At 62.6% G+C, this 20,377-nt stretch overlaps 3 protein-coding genes across 3 annotated transcripts in view; 1 reads left to right on the top strand and 2 right to left on the bottom strand.

The window, feature by feature from the left end:
- The window catches only part of GNAI3 (G protein subunit alpha i3), a 34,663-nt gene extending 25,541 nt beyond the window's left edge, over positions 1–9,122 (bottom strand). Inside the window, exon 1 of the mRNA XM_084276014.1 lies at positions 8,990–9,122. Coding sequence (XP_084132140.1) covers positions 8,990–9,107 — 118 coding nt within the window. The 5' untranslated portion in view covers positions 9,108–9,122. The remainder of the gene's footprint in view (positions 1–8,989) is intronic.
- A 959-nt stretch (positions 9,123–10,081) lies between these two features.
- Positions 10,082–11,419, bottom strand: GPR61 (G protein-coupled receptor 61; the record flags this gene model as incomplete). The annotated part of the gene is made up of 1 exon (XM_084276013.1): positions 10,082–11,419. One exon carries the CDS (start codon positions 11,417–11,419, stop codon positions 10,082–10,084), a length of 1,338 nt encoding a protein of 445 aa, XP_084132139.1.
- A 6,918-nt stretch (positions 11,420–18,337) lies between these two features.
- AMIGO1 (adhesion molecule with Ig like domain 1) lies at positions 18,338–19,934 on the top strand (the record flags this gene model as incomplete). Its single annotated transcript, XM_084275813.1, has 1 exon — positions 18,338–19,934. One exon carries the CDS (start codon positions 18,338–18,340, stop codon positions 19,865–19,867), a length of 1,530 nt encoding a protein of 509 aa, XP_084131939.1. The 3' UTR covers positions 19,868–19,934.
- Between the last annotated feature and the right edge of the window lie 443 nt (positions 19,935–20,377).

The raw sequence follows: 20,377 nt of genomic DNA, 5'->3' as shown, positions 1-20,377 counted from the left end.
AGCCGCCTGGCTAAGGGGCTGTTAGCCACACACAGGCCTGAGCAACTATTGATGTCACCAAGGAATTGCTTAAGAGCTGTAGAAATAGGCACAGAACCACGTGGTCACAGAACTAGGGGGGTTCAGGAAGCTTTCTTCCTGATAAAATAAGATGGTAACTGGAAAAAAAAAAGGAAGAATAAGGCTAATCTTGGGAGGTAGATGGGCTTCTGTCCTCCTCACCTCGCTGCTGCTACATCTTAATGGCTCTATAAACATGCAGAGGCACAGCTGAGCAAGAGAACAACTGGTTTACAACCACTTGTAGCCCTGAAGAGGGCAGAGCACACCTGGTGGGGTGCCTCTGCTGCCACCCCTCAAGCACCTCACCTTGCTCTAGATCTACCAGCCCATGAAGGTCTTGTGGTGAGCACCACGAGGCCGGTGGGCTGTGGTGCCACAGTGACAGCACCAACACCCTCAGCTTTGGTAACGCCCCATTTTCTTGTCCAAAAAGCTGTTTCCATCCACAGCCAGAAGCAGATCAGAAGCTTGAATCCCAATTTAGGAGAGGGACGCCAATGGTTGTGTCACCTACTCCATCACCAGCGTGGGGAGGAAGGGCTGTCACAACTGAAACCGGCGTGAGCCACAAGCCCAAACACACAGGAACACATCATCTCCCCAGTGAAACTACACCTCTCGTTCCCACCACACAGCAACTGTGCCTGTCTCTGCCACAGAGACAACACCAGCTAAACCAGTAGGATGTCACAACAACCCACACTGTCACGGAACCTGTATCCTAAATGCCCATCGTGGGAGCCCCCAATTCCCTCCTCCCCACCCTGAGGGTTCAAATCCTTCCCAAAACCAGTTGCCAACACTTGGCTCTCTCCAGGAGAAGGTCCCTTTGCTGCTGAAGAGCCAGCCCTGGACTTCTGGTTTGCAGTTGTTTTTGCAGCTCTCTGAACATCACTCCTGGACCACATCACTCCCTGCGCCTGCTGCCGAGTACCACGGACCCGAGACACCCACTGAGCCACAACACGCAGCCCCCCTGTGTCTTCTGGCTGAAGACCAAGAGAACATCTCTCCTGGCTGGGCACCCTTTCCTCACCCACTGCTCCTTATGGTCAGACCTATGTTTTTATCATGGGATCCCATGGTCCATTGGGTGGGAAGGGACCTTTAGAGGCCACCCAGTCCCACCCTGCAGTGAGCAGGGACATCTTCACTATTTCAGGTCACTTCCCCCATCCAGCCTGACCTGAATGTCTCCAGGGATGGGGCCTCCACCCCCTCTCTGGGAACCCTGTGCCAGTGACCCACCACCCTCAGAGGGAAGAGCTTTTTCCTAATCCCCAACCTAAATCTCCCCTTTTCCAGTTTAACCCATCCCCTCATCCCATCACTCCGTGCCCTCAGGAACAGCTCTTCCCCAGCTTTCTTATAAGTATCTTCAGGGACTGGAAGGTGCTGTAAGGTCCCCCCAGATCCTTCTCTTCTCCAGGCTGAACCAGCCCAGCTCTCCCAGCCTGGCTTCACAGGAGAGGTGCTCCAGCCCTTGGATCATGTTTGTGGCCTCCTCTGGACACGCTCCAACAGGTCCAGGTCCTTCTTGTGCTGAGGACTCCAGAGCTGGACCCAGCGTTCCAGGTGAGGTCTCTGCAGAGCAGAGGGGACAATCCCCTCTCTCCATCTGCTGCCCACACTCCTTGGGATGCAGCCAGGATGGGGTTGGCTTTCTGAGCTGCAGATGCACATTGGTGGCTCGTGTCCAGCTTCTCACCCATGAGTCCCCCCAAGTCCTTTTCCTCAGGGCTGCTTTACAGTGTGTCATCTCCTGAGCTGCAGGGAGAACGGGGGTTGTCCTGTCCCAGGGGCAGGACCCTGCTCTTGGCTTTGCTGAACCTCCTGAGGTTCACCCCAAGTTTAAGCAGGAAGAGCAGCTTCCAGCCAAGCTCTGCAGCAGGTCACAGCTTCCCTAACCTCAGTACTGGAACGTGTGGGATCGATACCCCTTCCCTGGGGGTGTTCAGTGCCAGGTTGGATGGGGCCCTGGGCAACCTTGTGTAGCTCCAGGCCTGGAGGTTGGTGGCCCTGCCTGTGGCAGGGGGTTGGAGCTCTGTGATCCTTGGGGTCCCTTCCAACCCAGACCAGTCTGGGATTCTCTGATTCTGTGAAATGGGAGTTAGATCAGAGAGCAGCAGGTGACTTGGCCAAGGAGGGAAGAGAGGGGTTTGGAGCAGATTTTCATTAGCTGAGTATCGAGTTTCTTCTTGTGATGTGCCTGTTTATAAGAAGTCAAACATCCACCGACTCCGCTGCAGGGACAACAGTCTGGAGCTGTTAAAAAACACTTATGAAAACAAGCAGCTGGGTGGGGAACAGGCTGTGAGTTCCCCTGCTGAGGGAAAAGCTCATTCCTCAAACACGAGGGAGCTGGTGGTGGATGGAGACCCCAGAAACACAACGCCACAGGGGGCTGAGCTCCATCGGCGCCTCCGCTCGGCCCCGAGCGCGCATCCCGCTCGCTGTTTGTTTTTCAAGCTGACCCAGGCAGTGCCACCCCGTAAGGAGAGAAGGTTAAAGGAGGCAGAGAAGTTACCAAACACCAACTGAGAAAACATGAAATAAGAGCCAGGCATCGGGTGGCCACCATGGCTGGTACCCGCGGGGGAACAAAAGGTGACGGCACAGCGCAGCGGCATCACCCGAGCTGCAGAGCCATGAGGGATCAGAGAATCCCAGACTGGGCTGGGTTGGAAGGGACCCCAAGGATCACAGAGCTCCAACCCCCTGCCACAGGCAGGGACACCAACCTCCAGGCCTGGAGCTACACAAGGTTGCCCAGGGCCCCAGCCAACCTGGCCTTGAACACCCCCAGGGATGGGGCACCCATCCCCTCTCTGGGCAGCCTGTTCCAGCCCCTCACTACTCTCTCTGCAAAGAACTTCCCCCTAATCTCTCATCTCACCCTTCCCTCCTCCAGCTTCACTCCATCCCCCTTTTCCTGCCAGTCTCTGCCCTTTAACAAGCCCATTCCCCTCCTGTTCCTCTGCTCCCTTCAGGGACTGGGAGGCTGCAATGAGGTCCCCCCACAGCCTTCTCTTCTCCAGGCTGACCCAGCCCAGCTCCCTCAGCCTCTCTCCGTAGGGGAGCTGCTCCAGCCCTCTGATCCAATGCCATTAGCCAGCCCTGGGATGGGACTTCTGTCTGTCTGACGCTTCCTGGGCCACATACGCATCACGTGCTGGTGTAAAGACAGACAGACAGACAGACAGACAGACATGTTTGGGCCCTGCACGGAGAATTTAGAACAGCCCCACGCTACAGACGGAGTGACTGGCTGGGGAATTGGGATTTCAGCCCATTCTCCAAGAGCCCTCTGGCCCTGGTTCAAGTTTCATTAAATCCTGAGGCAGAGCATTGAAATAACTTTTCTTGGAAGAGGAGAGTGTGCTGGGAGGGGGATTTTTTAATTAGGACGTGGCTTTTTTTAAGCTCTGAGCTGTGGAGCTGTGACACTGCCCACAGACACGCGAGGCGCCCGCTCCTCACACGAGTGGGTTCAAGCAGCAGCCTCCCAGTGACCCCAACAGGGTCCATATCTGGAGTGACTGACAGATGCTGGATCTTGACAGGTTGGAAAGGTGGCCCTGGTGAACTGAAGGAGGTTCAGCACTGCCAAGTGTCAGGTATGGCACTGGGGCTGGAAGAATCCCAGACACAGACACAGGCTGGGAGAAGAGCTCCTGGAGAGCAGCCCTGCTGAGAAGGACCTGGGTGTCATGGGGGATGAGAAACTTCCCATGAGCAGCAGTGGCTCTGGCAGCTGGGAAGGGCGATGGGATCCTGGGCTCCATCAGCAGAGGATTTGGATGGGATATCATGTGAGAAGCCAGAAGGTTGTGCCCCAGTGGCTGCATCCCAGCTACAGCGGCCCCGATGAACCAGCTCAATAAACCAGAGGGGTTGAGTCCCTCTGAAGAACCATTTGTTTCATGGATGAGCACAGGGAATGCCAACACCAGGCCAGACACTACCTCCATCTTCAGGAGAAGACAAGTGCTTCAGGTCCTCTAAGAATTTCAAAGCCCAGGCAGGAAGGTTGTGTCTTTGGAGGTATTTTGGCCATCATCAAGTTGCTTCAAGCATTCTCTGCTGGGAAGAGGTCACCAGGTGGCTGGGACACTTCTGCACCAAGATCAGGACATCTCAGATATCAAAAGCACCTTCCACAACTCGAGCTGAGATCAGCTCAGCGCCTGTCTCCTGTCCCAGTTCCCACCAGTGGCCTCTTCAAGCCAACTGGAGTGAGATATTTGAATTTTGCCTTATGAAAATGCAACTCAAGGGCCAGTCTGACCACTGTGTTTGCCCAAAACATCTTCACGTGGTCACGAGTCACAAGATACACCCCGTGGACTTCACAAGCCTCAAAGATCTGAGAGGACCACAGCTCCCTGCACCCAGCAGCTCTAGCTGGGGAGGATGCTCAGAGCCACAACCCAAGATTACCACCCACCTCAGAGCTTCATGTCACACTTCAGAGGACATTAAGCAGCTCCAGAGCTGAGAAGAGGCCAGGTCTGACACCCCTGATGGTCTCTGTGAAATAAGGAGCCACAGAGAAACCCTCTGTGCTAGAGAAGAGCTACCTGGGGTTAAGGACATTATAAATAGCAGTGAAGCTTGCCCTGAATTGCATCCCTGGAAGGCTCAGCACCCACACTGAGGTGGCTTTGGTGAGTTTGGGGTGAAAAAGGAAAGAAAAAGGTAGGGGAAATCCATTCCAGACACAAACTCCCAAGGTGTCCAGGAGCAGCAGGACCCACTAACTCAGGCAGTCACGCAGATGAAGGCTCCTGCAGAAGGAACTTGGGCTTCCCATGATTTTGCAGGAATTAGCAGGGATGCTTCAGCTAATGACACACCAGCTCCAGTCCCAGTGAAGCCCCAACAGGCTGGATAACAGGGTGGTTTAGGCACAAAGGTTCAACACTGGCTGCTCCTGGTGCTACAGAGACACAGTGTGCTCACCCCAGGGAAGGGAAAGGGGCTGGATTTGGCAGTGGGACAACTCTGTACAAGCAGCTTTGTCACTCCATGTCACACAACCCTCCTTGCCCTGAGGCATGGCACAGTGTGACAGACCTAAAAGGCACTAGAGGACACAGGCTGGCACCTAAACCAACCAAGAAGGGTTCCTGTGCCCTCCTCCATTTGGGCTGCTCATCCCAACTGGAAAAATCCCACAGGTTTTTACGTCAGCAGAGTGGCAGGTCTGCACCTGCAGAGTAGAGCTTTCCTGGAGGCAAAGGAAGAGAGGAAGAGGCAGAGTTAAGCAGGGGGTGGCTGGGGAGGGCTCCCAGGCTGTTCCCAGCCTCCCAGGAACGCTGGCTTGATGGCTTTTGTTGTGGAAAGCATCCTCCAAACTGCACCCTGCTTCAAGAGGCACCCACACCATTCACACCTGGAAGAGGGTTGGGGTGACCTTGGCTCAGTGGTTATTCAATGCTCAGGTTTACTTTTGTGTTATTAATAAAAAAAAACCTCAACAAACCACCAGCCCAAAGCACCCCCACCCTCCAAAAGTTGCTCAATGTGGAGTTGTGAAAGGGAAACATTAAATCCCTGAGGAGAAGCTGCTGCCAGACCAGCGCCAGGATCACCTTTACCCCGACCATCCCACTGGTATGTCCTCCCCAGATCACTTCAGCCAGCATCCCAACCAGCTCCTGGATGCCAGGGGCTGTAACAGACCCAAGCAGCTCTGGGCAGAAGGAAGTGTAGGGCTCAAACCCTCTCTCCTTCCTCCTCAGCCCAAGGGTGAAGAGGGGAGGAAGTCAATGACACCAAAACACCTCCTGATTTTGGGTGTGTCACAGAATCACAAGAGTGGAAAAGCCCTTTTAAGATCATGAAGTCCAACCATCCCCATCCTAAGCTAAGCCAGATCCCTCAGCACCTCATCTACCCTCTTTTTAAACACATCCAGGGAAGGTGACTCAACCACAGGCTGCCCAGGGAGGTGGTTGAGGTTGTTAACACCCAGCTCTCCTAACACCCAGGCTGGGGAAGAACAACCCCCCCACCTTAGTCCAAGCACAAGGCTTTCCTTAACCTACATAAATCCAGCCCAAAGTGGGGCAGTTATTTTAATGGGGAGGAACACACAGACTCCCAAGCTGAGAGGAACCTGCTTCTTCCCAACCCCACTGCATCAGCAGTGCTGTGAGAGGCTCTCTCCAGTTACATAAACCACTGCCTGAGCTCTTACAACCAGTTAAGGATCCGAGACACCACGTACCAGAGACATTTTAATACTAGGTTACCAAAAAAACATCATAAAAAAGCTTGCTCAAACAATGAGGGGGGGGAACCCAACAAAAAATCCCTCCTGAACTCTCCCATCAGCCCCTTGATGCCTGACTGAAGGGCTGTTTGTTCCCACTGCAGGTCCTTTTTCTGCTGGCAATTAACTGTTCTGCTTGTTAACGGGGCTGGGGGTGGCCAGAGAGTTGGCTTCAGCATCCCCTTGGAATCCCAGGGGTTGGAAGGGACCTGGAGAGCTCCTGGGGTCCAACCCCCCTGCCAAAGCAGCTCCCCAGCTCATATTGCACAGGGCGGCATCCAGACGGGGCTGGAATCTCTCCAGAGATGGAGACTCCACACCCCCTGGGCAGCCTGTCCCAGGGCTCCCTCAGCCTGGGAGCACCAGGAATCACCATGTTTTTGTAAGGAGGAAACCAGGCTGCAGGTTTGAACCCGATCTGGGATGGTTGGAGGTTCATTAAGCAGGGTAGACACCCACCAGTGCTCCGGTCTCAGGCCCTGTGCATGTCCAGCTACTCCACACCCCACCCCCCCAGCCCTTCCCTGAGCTCAGAAACACAGCAATGGGGTATTTTACTGCCATCCAAAGCCAACAGCAGTGCAGAAAGGCAGCTTTTAAAAGCCTCACCTGGCCTCTAGTGCTTTGAAACCATCTATTATACCACCTCTAGGCTGCTCCCTCAGCTCCCTCATTTGGTGACGAGGTCATTCTTGGCCCCCAAGCCCTCGGTGCCTTTTCAACATCACCACAAAGAATGAGCCACCCCCAAAGAATACACCTGACATGTAAAAAAAAACAACAAACCCCAGGAAGGGATGGGTATTCCCCCCAGAGAATTTCCAAGCCTTGCTTACCCACACCCAAAGGAACCCCCAGAGAATACAGGGTTATCTTGAGGCACAGCCAAGAAGCTTTCTACATAAGCACAAGACCACAAACCTCAGAGGACAAGTAAAACCAGGCTAGACAGAGCAGGGGGGAGCTTATCCTTAGGACAAGGATGGCTTGGGAAGCAGAACTGCTCCTTAACGTGTCTCATTCTAACAGGAGACACCCAACACTGTCGCTCTGGTCCTCACAAACTCCATCTGTCTCCCCCTGAGATGGAAAAACCTGAGTGTAGCACAAAAAAACCCACCCCCAAGAACCACCCAGATGGTAGAAGATGATGATGACCTACATGACCAGATGGTCCAACACCACCCCACAGCATCACCCCACCAGGCCTGAGCTCCCAGCAAGCTGTAAAGAGCCAGCACAGGAGCAGCCTGCACCCAGCAGACTTTGGGGATGGAGCAGCTTTTGCCTCCTCCGTGCTGGAGCTGGGTTATCACCTGCAAGAACTTCTTAACACAGCCCCCAAGGTGTGGAGTGCAGACAGCAAGAGTTCTCTGCTCAAGAGAGACAGTGGTTCTCCTAAGAGAAACACTCCAGCTCTCCTCAGAGCCCACAAATGGGCTTTCACTGCACAAAATATAGGGAGTATTGCTCCTCTGCTTCTTTTTCCCCCCCTCACCTGCCTGTCCCTACAGACCACACCAGCTTCATACCCCTGCAAACTCTGGAGAACCAGAAGCCAAACGTTCTTCCACACCAAGCCAGGTCCTAGCAGGGGCTCTGCAAGGGCACCCAGCACCACCCCAGTGTCCCTGCCAAGGTGGCTCAGACCCTTCCAGCTGGAGAAACCCAGCTGCTCTTTTCACCTGACAAAGGATTTAATCCCACTGCCCCATAACAAGCAAAAAAGCTTCAAAGGCAAAGCCCCAGCAATGCAATCTCAGTATCCAGACACCAGCACCCGTGCTGCCACCCCTCTCTGCCCCCAATCCAAGACCAAACATCGCCTGTGCCAGCCCAGCCAGCCCCTGTGCTGCTCCCCAGCCCGGAGCTGCCGCGGTGGGACGGGTCCCAGGGTGGGGGAAGCCAGGCTGGAGCACCAGCAACACCCAGAAGCAGCAGAGTTATTTCATCAGGCAGCTCTGGCTGGGGAAAGGCCCCACTCCAGGGCAGCAGCATGACTCCCTCACAACCCCCCAGCCTTCAGGCCTGGGGAGGGAAGCGGGGACCCAAGGCAGGGTGAGGGGACAGGGTCACACCTGGGGCTGGGGCCTTGTCCCCTTGGGCCACCCAGTTCCTCAGGGGGCAACTCCTTGGCCCATAGGCCGCCCCACAACCCCCCAGCCCACCCAGGGCCCCCCAAGCCCCCTCCCCACTGCTCACCCAGTAAAGATTACCCAGCCTCGGGAGCCCCCTCCTCCTTCCCCTCCACAGAGACCCCCTCGGGCCCCACAAAGCCCCCAACCCCAGGGGCTCCATCCCCCTCTTCAGAGGCCTCACAAAGCCTCCAGCCCCCCTGGACCCTCTCATCAGAGCCCCCCCCAGGCCCCCTCAAATCCCTGCAGAGTCCGGCTACCCCGGGTGGGCTCTCCCTCACCCCCTCAAGCCCCTTCTTGAGCCCGGGAGGCCCCCAAACCCCCCCAACCCCCTCTTTCCCCGAGCTCCCTGTGCCCCCCCCTCGCCACACAGACCCCAACCCCCGCCGCCTTCACACGCCCGAGCCGGGAGACCCTCACCCCCCGCCCCAAGCCCCTTCCCAGAGCCCCCACACCCCCCACACCCCCCCAAGGGGGCCCTTCCCCGCTCCGGCCGGCCGCGGCCCCTCCTCACCGAGCAGCAGCAGCTTCACCTCCTTGGCCGCCTTCTCGCCATCCTCCCGCAGGTTGCGGTCGATCATCTTACTCCGCTCCACCGCCGCCTTGTCCTCGGCGCTCAGCGTGCACCCCATGGCGGCGGGGGGAAGGCCGGCGAGCGGCCCAGACCGCCGGCAGCGGGACGGGAGCGGGGCCGGTGCTGCGGGGCGGCGGCGGCGGCGGCGGCGGCGGCGGCGGCGGCGGCGGCGGCGGCGGCGGCGGCGGCGCCTCCCTCCTTCCCTCCCTCACCGGGCGGCTCCCTCAGGCGGTACCGGATGTCCGGTGCTGCGGCCGCGGGGCACGCCGGGAAATGTAGTCCTCCCCGCGGCACGCCGGGAGCCGGGGGACGGCCTTCCGCCTCGGGAAAGGAGGGGTTTTCCGCCTCGGTGCCGCGGGGTATGCTGGGAGTTGTAGTCCTGCTGGGGGTGTGCGGGGTCATGGGGGATACGCGGTTGCCCCGCAACCGGCCACGCGGCCTGTCTCCAGACCCCGCGCCCGCCTCCTGGGGGGCTCCTGCCCCGCGCAGCCCCAGGGCCCGGGAGGTGGGTGGTGCCCCCAGGACACGGGGTGGCTGGGGCTGAGCTGTGTGTCCCTGTGCGGGGCTGAGCTCTGTGTGTCCCTGTGCGGGGCTGAGCTCTGTGTCCCTGTGCGGGGCTGAGCTCTGTGTGTGTCCCTGTGCGGGGCTGAGCTGTGTGTGTCCCTGTGCGGGGCTGAGCTCTGTGTGTCCCTGTGTGGGGCCCAGGGCTGAGCTGTGTCCCCCTGCGTGGGGCTGAGCTGTGTGTCCCCCTGTGCAGGATCTGGGGGTACCTGCTCCCAGCCCCGCTCAGGGAAGGGTCTCGGTGCCAAGCAGGGCAGCAGCAGCTGGCCACCCCCAACCTGAGGGCACCCCGAAATCTGCTGCACCCTTCATGGGATGAGTCCCCCAGCCCGTGCCCACCCCCCACCACCCCCAAGCCCAGCGTCGCCTCCCAGCGAGCCCCCACAGCCCCCCCCCAGCCCCAGGGAGGCACTCACACCAGCTCCTCTTTCCCTTTGCAGCCATGTTTGTCCCCAACCTCCCCCCTCAACGTTACAGCTCCGGTTTGGGACAGGTGACCGCGGGTGTGACAACCCCATCCCCACAACGTAGTTCTGTCCCTTCGACTGTGTCCTCATCGATCTGCCCTGGGATACGGAAATCAATGGGGGGCTGGTCCTGCTTGGGGCTGGGGGTGCGAGGCCGGGGCTCTGCGGGACAACCAGTGCCCTGAAGGAACTGGAGGAAGTTCTCCTCGATGGAGCCCTCCCGGCTGGGCAAACGCAGATCCTCCTCGGGCGGCTGCTTGAAGAAACAAGTGAGGAGCCGTCCCAGCTCGCCCCGGATCTGGCGGTTGAGGCACCCGTAGAAGAAAGGGTTGGAGGTAAAGCAGAAGTAACCGAGCCAAGTGACCACGGTTTCGGCCGCTGGCCCCACCAAGGGCTGGGTGCTCAGGGCTGTGTAGAGGTGGAAGGAGAAGTAGGGCAACCAGCAGAAGAGGAATTGGCCACCCACGGCCAGCAGGATGGCGGCTGCCTTGCCCCCACCGAACGTCCTCTGTGGGGTGGTGCGAGGGGCTCCCGAGGTGGTGACCATGGTGGAACGGCTGCTGAGAGACTCGGAGCGACGTCGCGGCGTCTCCATCCAGGTGGGGAGGGGGCCGTGGTGCATGGCAGCCACCCGCGCCACCTTGAACATGCTGCAGTAGACCACCACGATGATGAGGAGGGGCAGGAGGAAGTAGAAGGCGGCGAAGAAGACCACGAAGAACTTGCAATAGGGGCCGCGGCTCCACTGCAAGGAGCAACCGCGGCCGGCGGGCAGGGGCGGGCGGTCTGGGGACAACCATCCCAGCACGGGGACGAGGGAGGTGGCCACGGCTTTGAGCCAGACGCCGACAAGGACACAAGCCACCAGCCCCACCGTCATCCTCACCTCGTAGCGCATGGGGTGCACCACGTAGTAGTAACGCTCCACGTTGATGGTGGAGATGGAGAGGATGCACATGCTGATGAAGCAGACGCTGAGGAACAGGTAAACGCGGCACATGGCCTCCCCAAACACCGGGCTGTCGAAGACGGCCGAGCCAGAGAGCATCTCCAGGGGCATCAGGGTGAGGGCAGCCAGAAAGTCCACCAGGCAGAGGTGGAAGACGAAGACGAACTTGCGCAACGCCGGCGTCTTCACGATGACGGTCATGACGGCGGCGTTGCCCACGATGGCCGTCAGGTCGATGAGCAGCATGAAGAAGAGCCCCACTGATTTAGAGGCCACGTCTTTGGGTTTGCCGTCGGCTGTGCCGTTGGGGGGCATAGGGCCTGGGGAGGGCTGGAGCCCCCGTGCTGCCCTAGAGCCGTTCCAGGCCCATGGGGCGGGCAGGGAGGGCTCCATCCTGTGCCGCCGCGCCGGCGCTCACCGGCCCATCGCCCATCCTCAGGGTGACGGGGCATCGCCAAGGGGGGTCACATCCTCGCCCGCCTTGTGCCTGCCACCGGCTCCCTGGCTTGTGGTCCAGGGATGGGTGCTGCCACGGTGGAGATGCTCAGAGCACCCAAGGGTGCTCCCCAGCCCCACTCATCTCCCTGCTCATCTCCCCACTCCTCGCTGCCAGGCAGCACCGGGCACCTGTGGGGAAGGTAGAGCTGTCAGCGGGGACCCCCATCACCTCTGGGTCCCCCCATGACACCCCCCTCCAAACCCCTTTCTCAACTAAGAGCCTCATTCTGTCCGAGAAGGAGCAGTTCTGGGGCTAAAGCCCCCAAATCCCAACGTTTCAACCCAAAACACCCCAGTGGGTCCTTTCGCCCAGAGCCTGGAGCCATGAGGGCTCATGTGGATGGGTGGGGGGGTCACCAGCACCCCCCACACCTGGGTTCACCCCTTGCGCTTTGAGAGCCGTGCATGACCCCCCACCCTGAGCCCCTCCCCAGGATGGGTGCTGCACCCCCACCCACCCCAATGGGTGCTGCCGGCTGCAAAGCAGAACCTGGGTGTGGGTGGGGGGCTTGGGGCCACCACAGAGACCCCCACCCCTGGGTACTTCCCGGGCGGGGAGGGTGTCCCCATCCCCTGCACCCCGGGGAACCCTCGAGGAGGGGGGAATTGCTGATGAAGGGGGGTGCAAGCAGCCGGTTCCCCTTCCCCTGCCGCCGGCCCCCCATCCCCGGCGCTCCGGGGCGATGCCGCCGGTTGGACTGCCCCCCCCCCCCCGCAACCCCCGGTGTGTCCCCCCCCAACCCCCACCCTGGCCGCATCCCAACCCCCCCCCCCCCCTTCCTCCCCCGGGCATCGCCCCGCTGGGGCGGCTCAGCCGCGGCACCTACCCTGGGGGGCTGCATGGGGCCGAGGGCCGGGGGGGGAAACCCGGGCCGTACCGGGGGGGCCCGGGCCGTGCGGGGATGCTCGGGGCCGGGCCGGGGCCGGAGCCGCTGCGGCGAGGGATGCTCCGCACCGCCCGGCTGCTGGGTCCTAAGCGCCTCCCGCCAGCGCGGCGGTACCTCGGGCACGGCCCCCTCCGGGGTCCCCGCGGTCCGGCAGCTCCAGCGGGGCTGGGGCGGGGGTCACGACCTGCCGGATCCCGGCATCACCCCCCCGGGATGGGGGTTGGGGGGTGGGTTCCCCGTTCAAGCCCCGGACGTGGCTTCAGGCCCCAATTCCCACAGTTGCCCCCCAAAAGGGAGAGGATGGGGTGGGGGTTGGGGGGGGGCTCTGGAGGGGCTGGTGGGGAACTGGGAGAGCACTCGGGGGGCTTGGGGTGGGGAGGGAAAGGAGGGGTGGGAGAGGGGGGTGAGAGCGTGGGAGACACCCTGGGGTGGGGGGCTGTAGGAAGGAGGGGATGGGGTGCTGGTCTGCAGGGGGGACACAGCGTGGGGATGGGGTTGGGGGGATGCACAGTGCCAGGGGGGCTCAGAGGGTCCACAAAGGCCCCTGTCTCTGCCCACCCCCAGCCCAGTTCCCCTTCCCTTCCTCCTAGTTCAGCAATGGAGCAACTGGGACCCCCCACCCCACCCTGCTCTGCGCCTCAGTTTCCCCAGGCCACGTCCATTGGCTTGCAAAGGGGGATCCCCATCAATTCCAAGGACCACCCCCCCCCCCCCAAAATCCTGCACAAGGCTGTGAACATCCTCCTGGCAGTGCCCTGGGCCTCAGCCCATGGCTGCCTGGGGCTGGGGTGGGGTGAGGGCTGAGCAGGCCTCATCCCCAGGCCTGTGTGGGGTGGGTGTGGAGGGGCCGGCGGGCGAGGTGGGCGACGCGTGTGTCCCTGCCGCAGGCCCCGCGTGTCACGTGCCCATTGCTAGGTTACCAGGACCCAAAAATAAACCCATCCAAACCAGATTAGAAACACGGGACCTTGGATGAACCAACCCCGGCGTACCGGGGCCCGGCAACGGCTGCCGGTGGCTCCCCGGTCACCGGCTGTACCGGAGGGTGGTCTCCCAGGGAGTAGGATTGCTGGGGACCCAAAGGGGTCCCTACATCCCCCCCCCCCACCTACCCTGGGTCTATCCCCTGCCCTGTGCAGTAGCAGGATGGCTCCAGCTCCCCAGCGTGAGGGAAAATCCCACCCCCACCTTTGAGGGGTGCACCAAAATCCAGGGTGCCCACCCCAGGCTCACACCCACCCAGCCCCTGCCTCCTCCCTCCCTTTTCCCAGTGCAGACAGGGGTTTGTCTGTGCTGACACCACATTCCACCCCACACACACCCCCAGCACCCCGGAGATTGATGGGGGGGTGGGGCTGAGGGGTTTTCTCCTCCCTGGGGAAACTGAGGCAGGGAGCCAGGGCTGCCCCTGCCCCGTCACAGCAGCGTCAGCTCAGTCCCATGTGGATTTATGGCTTTGCTGTTTCCTGCCACCAGAGCATCAATAATTCAGGCCCTGGGGGTGGCTGAGCCACCACAGCAGAGCCGTCTGTGAATTGCCCCCGACCCCCCCACCACAGCTGATGGGAGACCCCCCCCAAGCCCAGGGGCACCCCACACACCCCTGGCCCCTCTGCCCCAGCCATGCTGGGCACCGTCTCTGGCATCCATCCCATGCAAACCCCCCAACCAGGTGCTAGGACCCCCCTTGTGCAGCCCCCAGACTGGGACCCCCCCCAGCTCCTCCTCAGGGACATCCAGCCCCCCCACACTTCTCTCCCCCCGAGCTGGCAGGGGGAGCTTGGCATGGCTGGTGCTGCGGGGTGGGGGAAAGGGGGGGCCTTGGCAGTATGATGCATCTGGCCCCCAGCACCCCAGTCCCCAAGCACCCCACTATCCCAGCACCCCACAGCCTACCACTCCAGCACCTCAGCACCTGTTATCTTGGCACCCCAGCATCAAGCTGCAGTGACACCCGAGCACCCTGGCACCCCAGGACTGAGCCCCTCAGCACCCTGGAGTACCTGTACCCCAGCACCCCAGTACCCCAGCACCCCAGGACTGAACCCCTCAGCACCCTGGAGTACCTGTACCCCAGCACCCCAGTACCCTGGGACTGAACCCCTCAGCACCCTGGGGTTTCTGTACTCCAGTACCCCAGCACCCTGGGACTGAACCCCTCAGCACCTTGGGGTACTTGTACCCCAGTACCCCAGTACTCCAGCAACCTGGGACTGAGCCCCTTAGCACTCCAGCACCCCAGCACCCAGCACCCCAACACCCCAGGAATGAACCCCTTAGCACCCTGGGGTGCTTGTACCCCAGTACCCCAGTATCCCAGTATCCCAGTGATCTGGGACTGAGCCCCTTAGCACTCCAGCACCCCGGCACCCAGCACCCCAACACCCCAGGAATGAACCCCTTAGCACCCTGGGGTACTTGTACCCCAGCACCCCAGTACCCTGGGACTGAACCCCTCAGCACCTTGGGGTACTTGTACCCCAGTAGCCCAGCACCCTGGGACTGAGCCCCTCAGCACCCTGGGGTACCTGTACCCCAGCACCCTAGGACCTTGGCACCCCAGTGCTCCAGCATCCCAGCACCCCATCACCCTGGCACACCCATACTCCAGCACCCTGACCCCCCCCAGCACAGCTCACAGGCTCCCTCCAGGACACCTGGGTCCCTGCCAGGTGCCCCCCACCGTGGCACAAGGACAGGGACACCCAGCCCCACCGATGGGCCAGGGAGGTCGGGGTGTGGGTGCTGGGCGGGGGGGCCGGGCTGGGCAGTGGGTGGCCAGGGGAGTCAGGGTGTGGGTGCTGGGCTGGGGGGCTGGGCAGGGATTAGCACCCGGATTAAAGCACAGAAATCGAGGACGATCAAAGGACAAAATCCCCTGGGTGGGGGACAGGCTGGCACAGAGGGGGGACAGGAGGGTGAGGGGCACCCTGGGGACACTCTGTGTTGCAGGGGGCTCCACTTTAATTACCACCCCCATCCCCCCCAAAAAAAAAGCTGCATCATCTCAGGCTGGTTTGTTCTGGCTCCTTTTCCTCTAATTTTGGACCCAAAAAATGGCACAAATGTTTGTGTCTAAAAATACCCCCAGGGAGCAGAGCTGCTGCCAGAGCATTGAGGGGGGGGGGGGGGGGGGGGGCAGCCCTGCCTGGCTGGGGGTGCCAGCACCCAGGGGGGCTCCTGGATAGGGAGCCCTGGGCAGGATGTGTCCCCTCCATCCTAGGGGTGCTGGGTGCCACTGGGATGGGTGGTACTGGGGAATTCGGGCTGGAACTGGGGAACAGGGTGGGGCCAAGGGATGTAGGTTGGTGGGGGGGTGAGGGATGGTGCTGGAGGCCGGTAGCAGAAGGGCAGGATGGGCACCGGCTGCGGCAGCACAGAGGGATTTGGGGTTGGGTCAGGAGAAGGGTGGGATGGGGATGTTGGTGAGGCTGGAGCTGATGGAGGGTGGGGTGGGATGGATGGATGGATGGATGGATGGATGGATGGATGGATGGATGGATGGATGGATGAGATGAGGTGGGATGGGAACAAAGATGGGGTTAGGATGAGGATGGGGACTGGGATGGAGATGAAGACAATGATAGGATGGGAATGAGGATGGGGATGGAGGTGAGGATGGGGTAGCATGGGGACGGGAATAGGATGGGATAGGGTAGGAATGGGGACAGGAATAGGGGTAGGATGGGGATGTGGATAAAGGATTGGGGCTGGGATGAGGACAAGGATGAGGTGGGATGGGGATGGGATGAGGACAGGGATAGAGGTAGGGGATTGGGACTGGGATGAGGAAAAGGCTGAGATGGGGTGGGAATGGAACAAGGGTAAGGTGGGGACTGGGATGGAACGGGATGGGGATGTGAATAGGAGCTCAGGATGAGGATGGGATGGGGATGGGATGGGATGGGATGGGATGGGATGGGATGGGATGGGATGGGGATGGGGATGGGATGGGGATGAGGTGGGGATGGGATGGGGATAGGGATGGGATGGCGATGGGATGGGATGAGATGGGATGGGATGGGGATGGGATGGGATGGGGATGGGATGCGGTAGGATGGGGATGGGATGACGGGGATGATGGGGCGGGTGGTCGGTTCGTCCCGGGGGTCTCAGGCCGGGGGGACACACACGCGGCCCTCGAGGGGTTAAGCGGGCGCTGCCGCGATTGGTGGCGGGCGAAGCGGCGGCAGCCAATGGGCACCAGCCGTGCGCGGGGTGGCCGCGCCGGGGCCGCCCCCAGACCCTGTCCCGGGGCCGCGGGTGCGCGCAGCAGCCGGTGCGGTGCGGCCCGGCCCGCTCGGCCCCGCTCGGCTCGGCTCGGCTCGGCCCCGCTCGGCTCGATTCGGCCTCACTCGGCCGCGCTCGGCTCGGCTCTGTTCGGTTCGGCTCGGCTCGGTTCGGTCCGGCTCGGCTCGGCCCGCTCGGCCTCGCTCGGCTCGACTCCCTTCGGCTCGGCTCGGCCTCGTTCGGGTCGGTTCGGCCCCGCTCGGCTCGGTTCGGCTCGGCTCGGCCTCCCCCGCCGCCGTCCTCCGCACCGGCACCGGTACCAGGCCCTGGTAACGCCCCGGGGAGGGGGTGAGCATCCTCCGTCCGCAGCAGGGCCTGGGACCGGGGGGGGAGGCCGGGACGGAACCGGGGGGTGGGGGGGGGGGGTTGGGGAGCGGCCGGGGCCGCCTGCGCAGCGCTGGGGGAGCGGGGCAGCGGCGGGCGGGCGGGAGCCCGGAGGCGATCCGTGGCCCGGGCGGGCGGCGACCCAGGGGCACGGAGCGGCACCGGGGCCCGGAGCCACCTCGCACCGCGACGCTGGGGCTCGGAGACACCCTGCACCGCAACACCGGGACCTGGAGACACCCTGCACCACTACACTGGGGCACAGAGACTCCCCACAGCGTGACACCGGGGCCCGGAGCCACCCCATGCTGTGACACCGGGGCCCGGAGCCACTCTCTGTGGTGATACCGGGGCCCAGAGCCACCCTCTGCAGTGATACCGGGGCCCGGAGACACCCTGCACCGCAACATTGGGACCTGGAGACACCCTGCACCGCAACACTGGGGCACAGAGACACCCCACAGCGTGACACCGGGGCTCGGAGCCACCCCGTGTGGTGATACCGGGGCCTGGAGACACCCTGTACCACAACACCGGGACCTGGAGACACCCTGCACCACAACACTGGGGCACAGAGACACCCCAGAGCGTGACACCAGGACCTGGAGCCACCCCATGCTGTGACACCGGGGTCCAGAGTCACCTTGCTCCACAACACTGGGGCCTGGAGACATCCTGCACTGTGACACCCAGGCACAGAGACGCCCCACAGCGTGACACCAGAGCACGGAGCCACCCCACACCGTGATACCGGGGCACGGAGCCACCCCACACCGTGATACCAGGGCCCAGAGACACCCCACACCGTGACACCTGGGCACGGAGCCACCCCACACCGTGATACTGGGGCATGGAGCCACCCCACACCGTGATACCAGGGCCCAGAGACACCCCACACCGTGACACCCGGGCACGGAGCCACCCCACAGCGTGACACCTGGGCACGGAGCCACCCCACAGCGTGACACCAGGGCACGGAGCCACCCCACGCCGCAACACTGAGGTGACACTGTGTGAGGAGCGGCCCCACTGCATGCTGTGACACTGGGTGACCAAAGCCACCCCACACTGTTGATGCCTGGTGAGCACCGAGCGCGTGCCGTGACACCCCGCGACACCGAGTGACAAAGCCACCCCGCGCGGCGTAGCCTGCCTGGCGCATGCGGCGACACCGGGTGACCAAAGCCACCCCACTCTGCAAAACCAGGTGCCCACCGAGCCACCCTGCGCCGTGACACCGGGTGAGCAGCCTGCCCGGCGCATGTCGTGACACCGAGCGACCGCCGCCAACCCCGTGCCGGGGGTCACGGGCATGCCGGTGCCCCGTCACCTGTGTGACGCCATGGGGCAGAACATGGCCCTGGGGAGCACTGGAGGGCGTGGGACCCCGCTGGCACTGCCACCACTGCTGCTGGCACTGGTGCTACTGGCGCCGTGGGGGTCTGCGGGCGGGAGCTGCCCCCCGCGCTGCGTCTGCGCCTCCAACATCCTGAGCTGCTCGCAGGCGGTGCTGAGCTCGGTGCCGACGCCGCTGCCGCGCTTCACCGCCGTCCTCGACCTCAGCCACAACAACGTCAGCCGGCTGCGCGCCGACTGGGCGCCGGGGCGCTTGGCCCACCTCCACGCCTTGCTGCTCAGCCACAACGGGCTCTCCTTCGTCTCCACCGAAGCCTTCGCCCACGTCCCCCACCTCCGGCACCTGGACCTCTCCTCTAACCGTCTACGGGCGCTGGAGGAAAACCTCTTCAGCGACCTGACCGAGCTGGAGGTTCTCCTCCTCTACAACAACGAGATCTCCTCGGTGGATCGCACGGCCTTCGACAACCTCGGCCGCCTCCGGAAGCTTTACCTGGGGCAAAACCGCATCGCCCGCTTCCCCTTGGAGCTGCTGCGCGACGGCAGCCGCCTGCCCCAGCTCGCCCTGCTCGACCTCTCGGCCAACCGCCTCCGCAGCCTGCCCGTGGGCGAGCTGCAGGCGCTGCCGGCCTGGCTGCGCGACCGCCTCTACCTGCACGGCAACCCGCTGGCCTGCGACTGCCCGCTCTTCCAGCTGGTGGCCCGCGGCCACCGCCGCCAGTTAAGCGCCGTGATGGACTTCCAGGAGGAGCTGCGGTGCCTCCTGCCCAGCGCCCCGGCGCCCGTGGGTATCCTCGCCCTGGCTGGCCGACAGCCGCTCAACTGCAGCGAGGCGCGGGAAGCCGTGCAGGAAGCCCACCTGGGCGACACCGTCACCCTGAGCTGCGACACCCGGTTGCGGGGGGTGCGTAACCGCTACTGGGTGACGCCGGAAGGCGACCAGGTGTCGGAGGAAGGGGGTAACGGCAGCGCCGCTCTCCTGGCGAACGGCAGCCTGCAGCTGCGGGGGCTGCGCCCCAACGACTCCGGCACCTACACCTGTCGGGTGGTGGGGCCCCTCTTCAACGAGACCCTTTACGTGGATCTGCTGGTGCACAACTTCACCCTGCACGGTCCCCACGACACCCTCAACACCGCCTACACCACGCTGGTGGGCTGCATCCTCAGCGTGGTGCTGGTCCTCATCTACCTGTACCTCACCCCGTGCCGCTGCTGCTGCTGCCGCGGCGCTGACAAGCCGCCGGCCCCCCGAGATGACAGCATCAACTCCTCCGTCCTCAGCACCACCCCGAACCATGCCACCGGCGTCCCCGGGGAGCCTTGTCGTTCCCGCTCAGCCTCCACCACCGGCCCGGGGCAGAACGGCAGGTTCAAGGTGGGGGGAACCCCCCAGCCACCCCCCCGGCACGGCCCCAAGGCGCAGAGGAAGGTGTCGGATCCAGATTCGGTCAGCTCCGTCTTCTCCGACACCCCCATCGTGGTGTAGGGGACACACACACACACACACACATGGCACCGTGGGGACAGTCCCCAGTGTCCCCACTGCTGTTGAGACTTGCCCCCAGCAGCTGCACTGGGCATGGGGGGGGCATCCTGGACCCCCACTGCTGCAGCCCCAGTTTTGGGGGGGTGACACGCCATCGCCGTCCCCCCCGCCCTGGACTGAGCATCGCTGCTGTCCACCCGCACTGGCCTCTGCCGAGGTCACCACCACCATGCTGGGGACCGTGAGGGACAAGGGGGCTGTGGGGGGGGGCAGCGTGGCCATAGAATGGTGGTGAGGGGTGGGCACTGGACCCCTTGACCACTGGGCACCACAGGACCATGGGTGACGGTGCCTGGACTGGCTCAGAGGGTGCCCCCCGGGAATGGCAGCACCAGAGCACCCACACACTGCGGTGCTGGGAGATGGGCCCCGGGGGTCCCCCCTCCCCACGGCATCCCCCCCCCCTCTGCCCCGTGCCCTCCCTGGCATGTGTACCAGTAGCATGAGTCC

Source organism: Gallinula chloropus, assembly GCF_964237585.1.
Source record: "Gallinula chloropus genome assembly, chromosome: 27".
NCBI classification, from domain to species: Eukaryota; Metazoa; Chordata; class Aves; order Gruiformes; family Rallidae; genus Gallinula; species Gallinula chloropus.
This window is presented reverse-complemented; position numbering and strand designations above follow the sequence as displayed.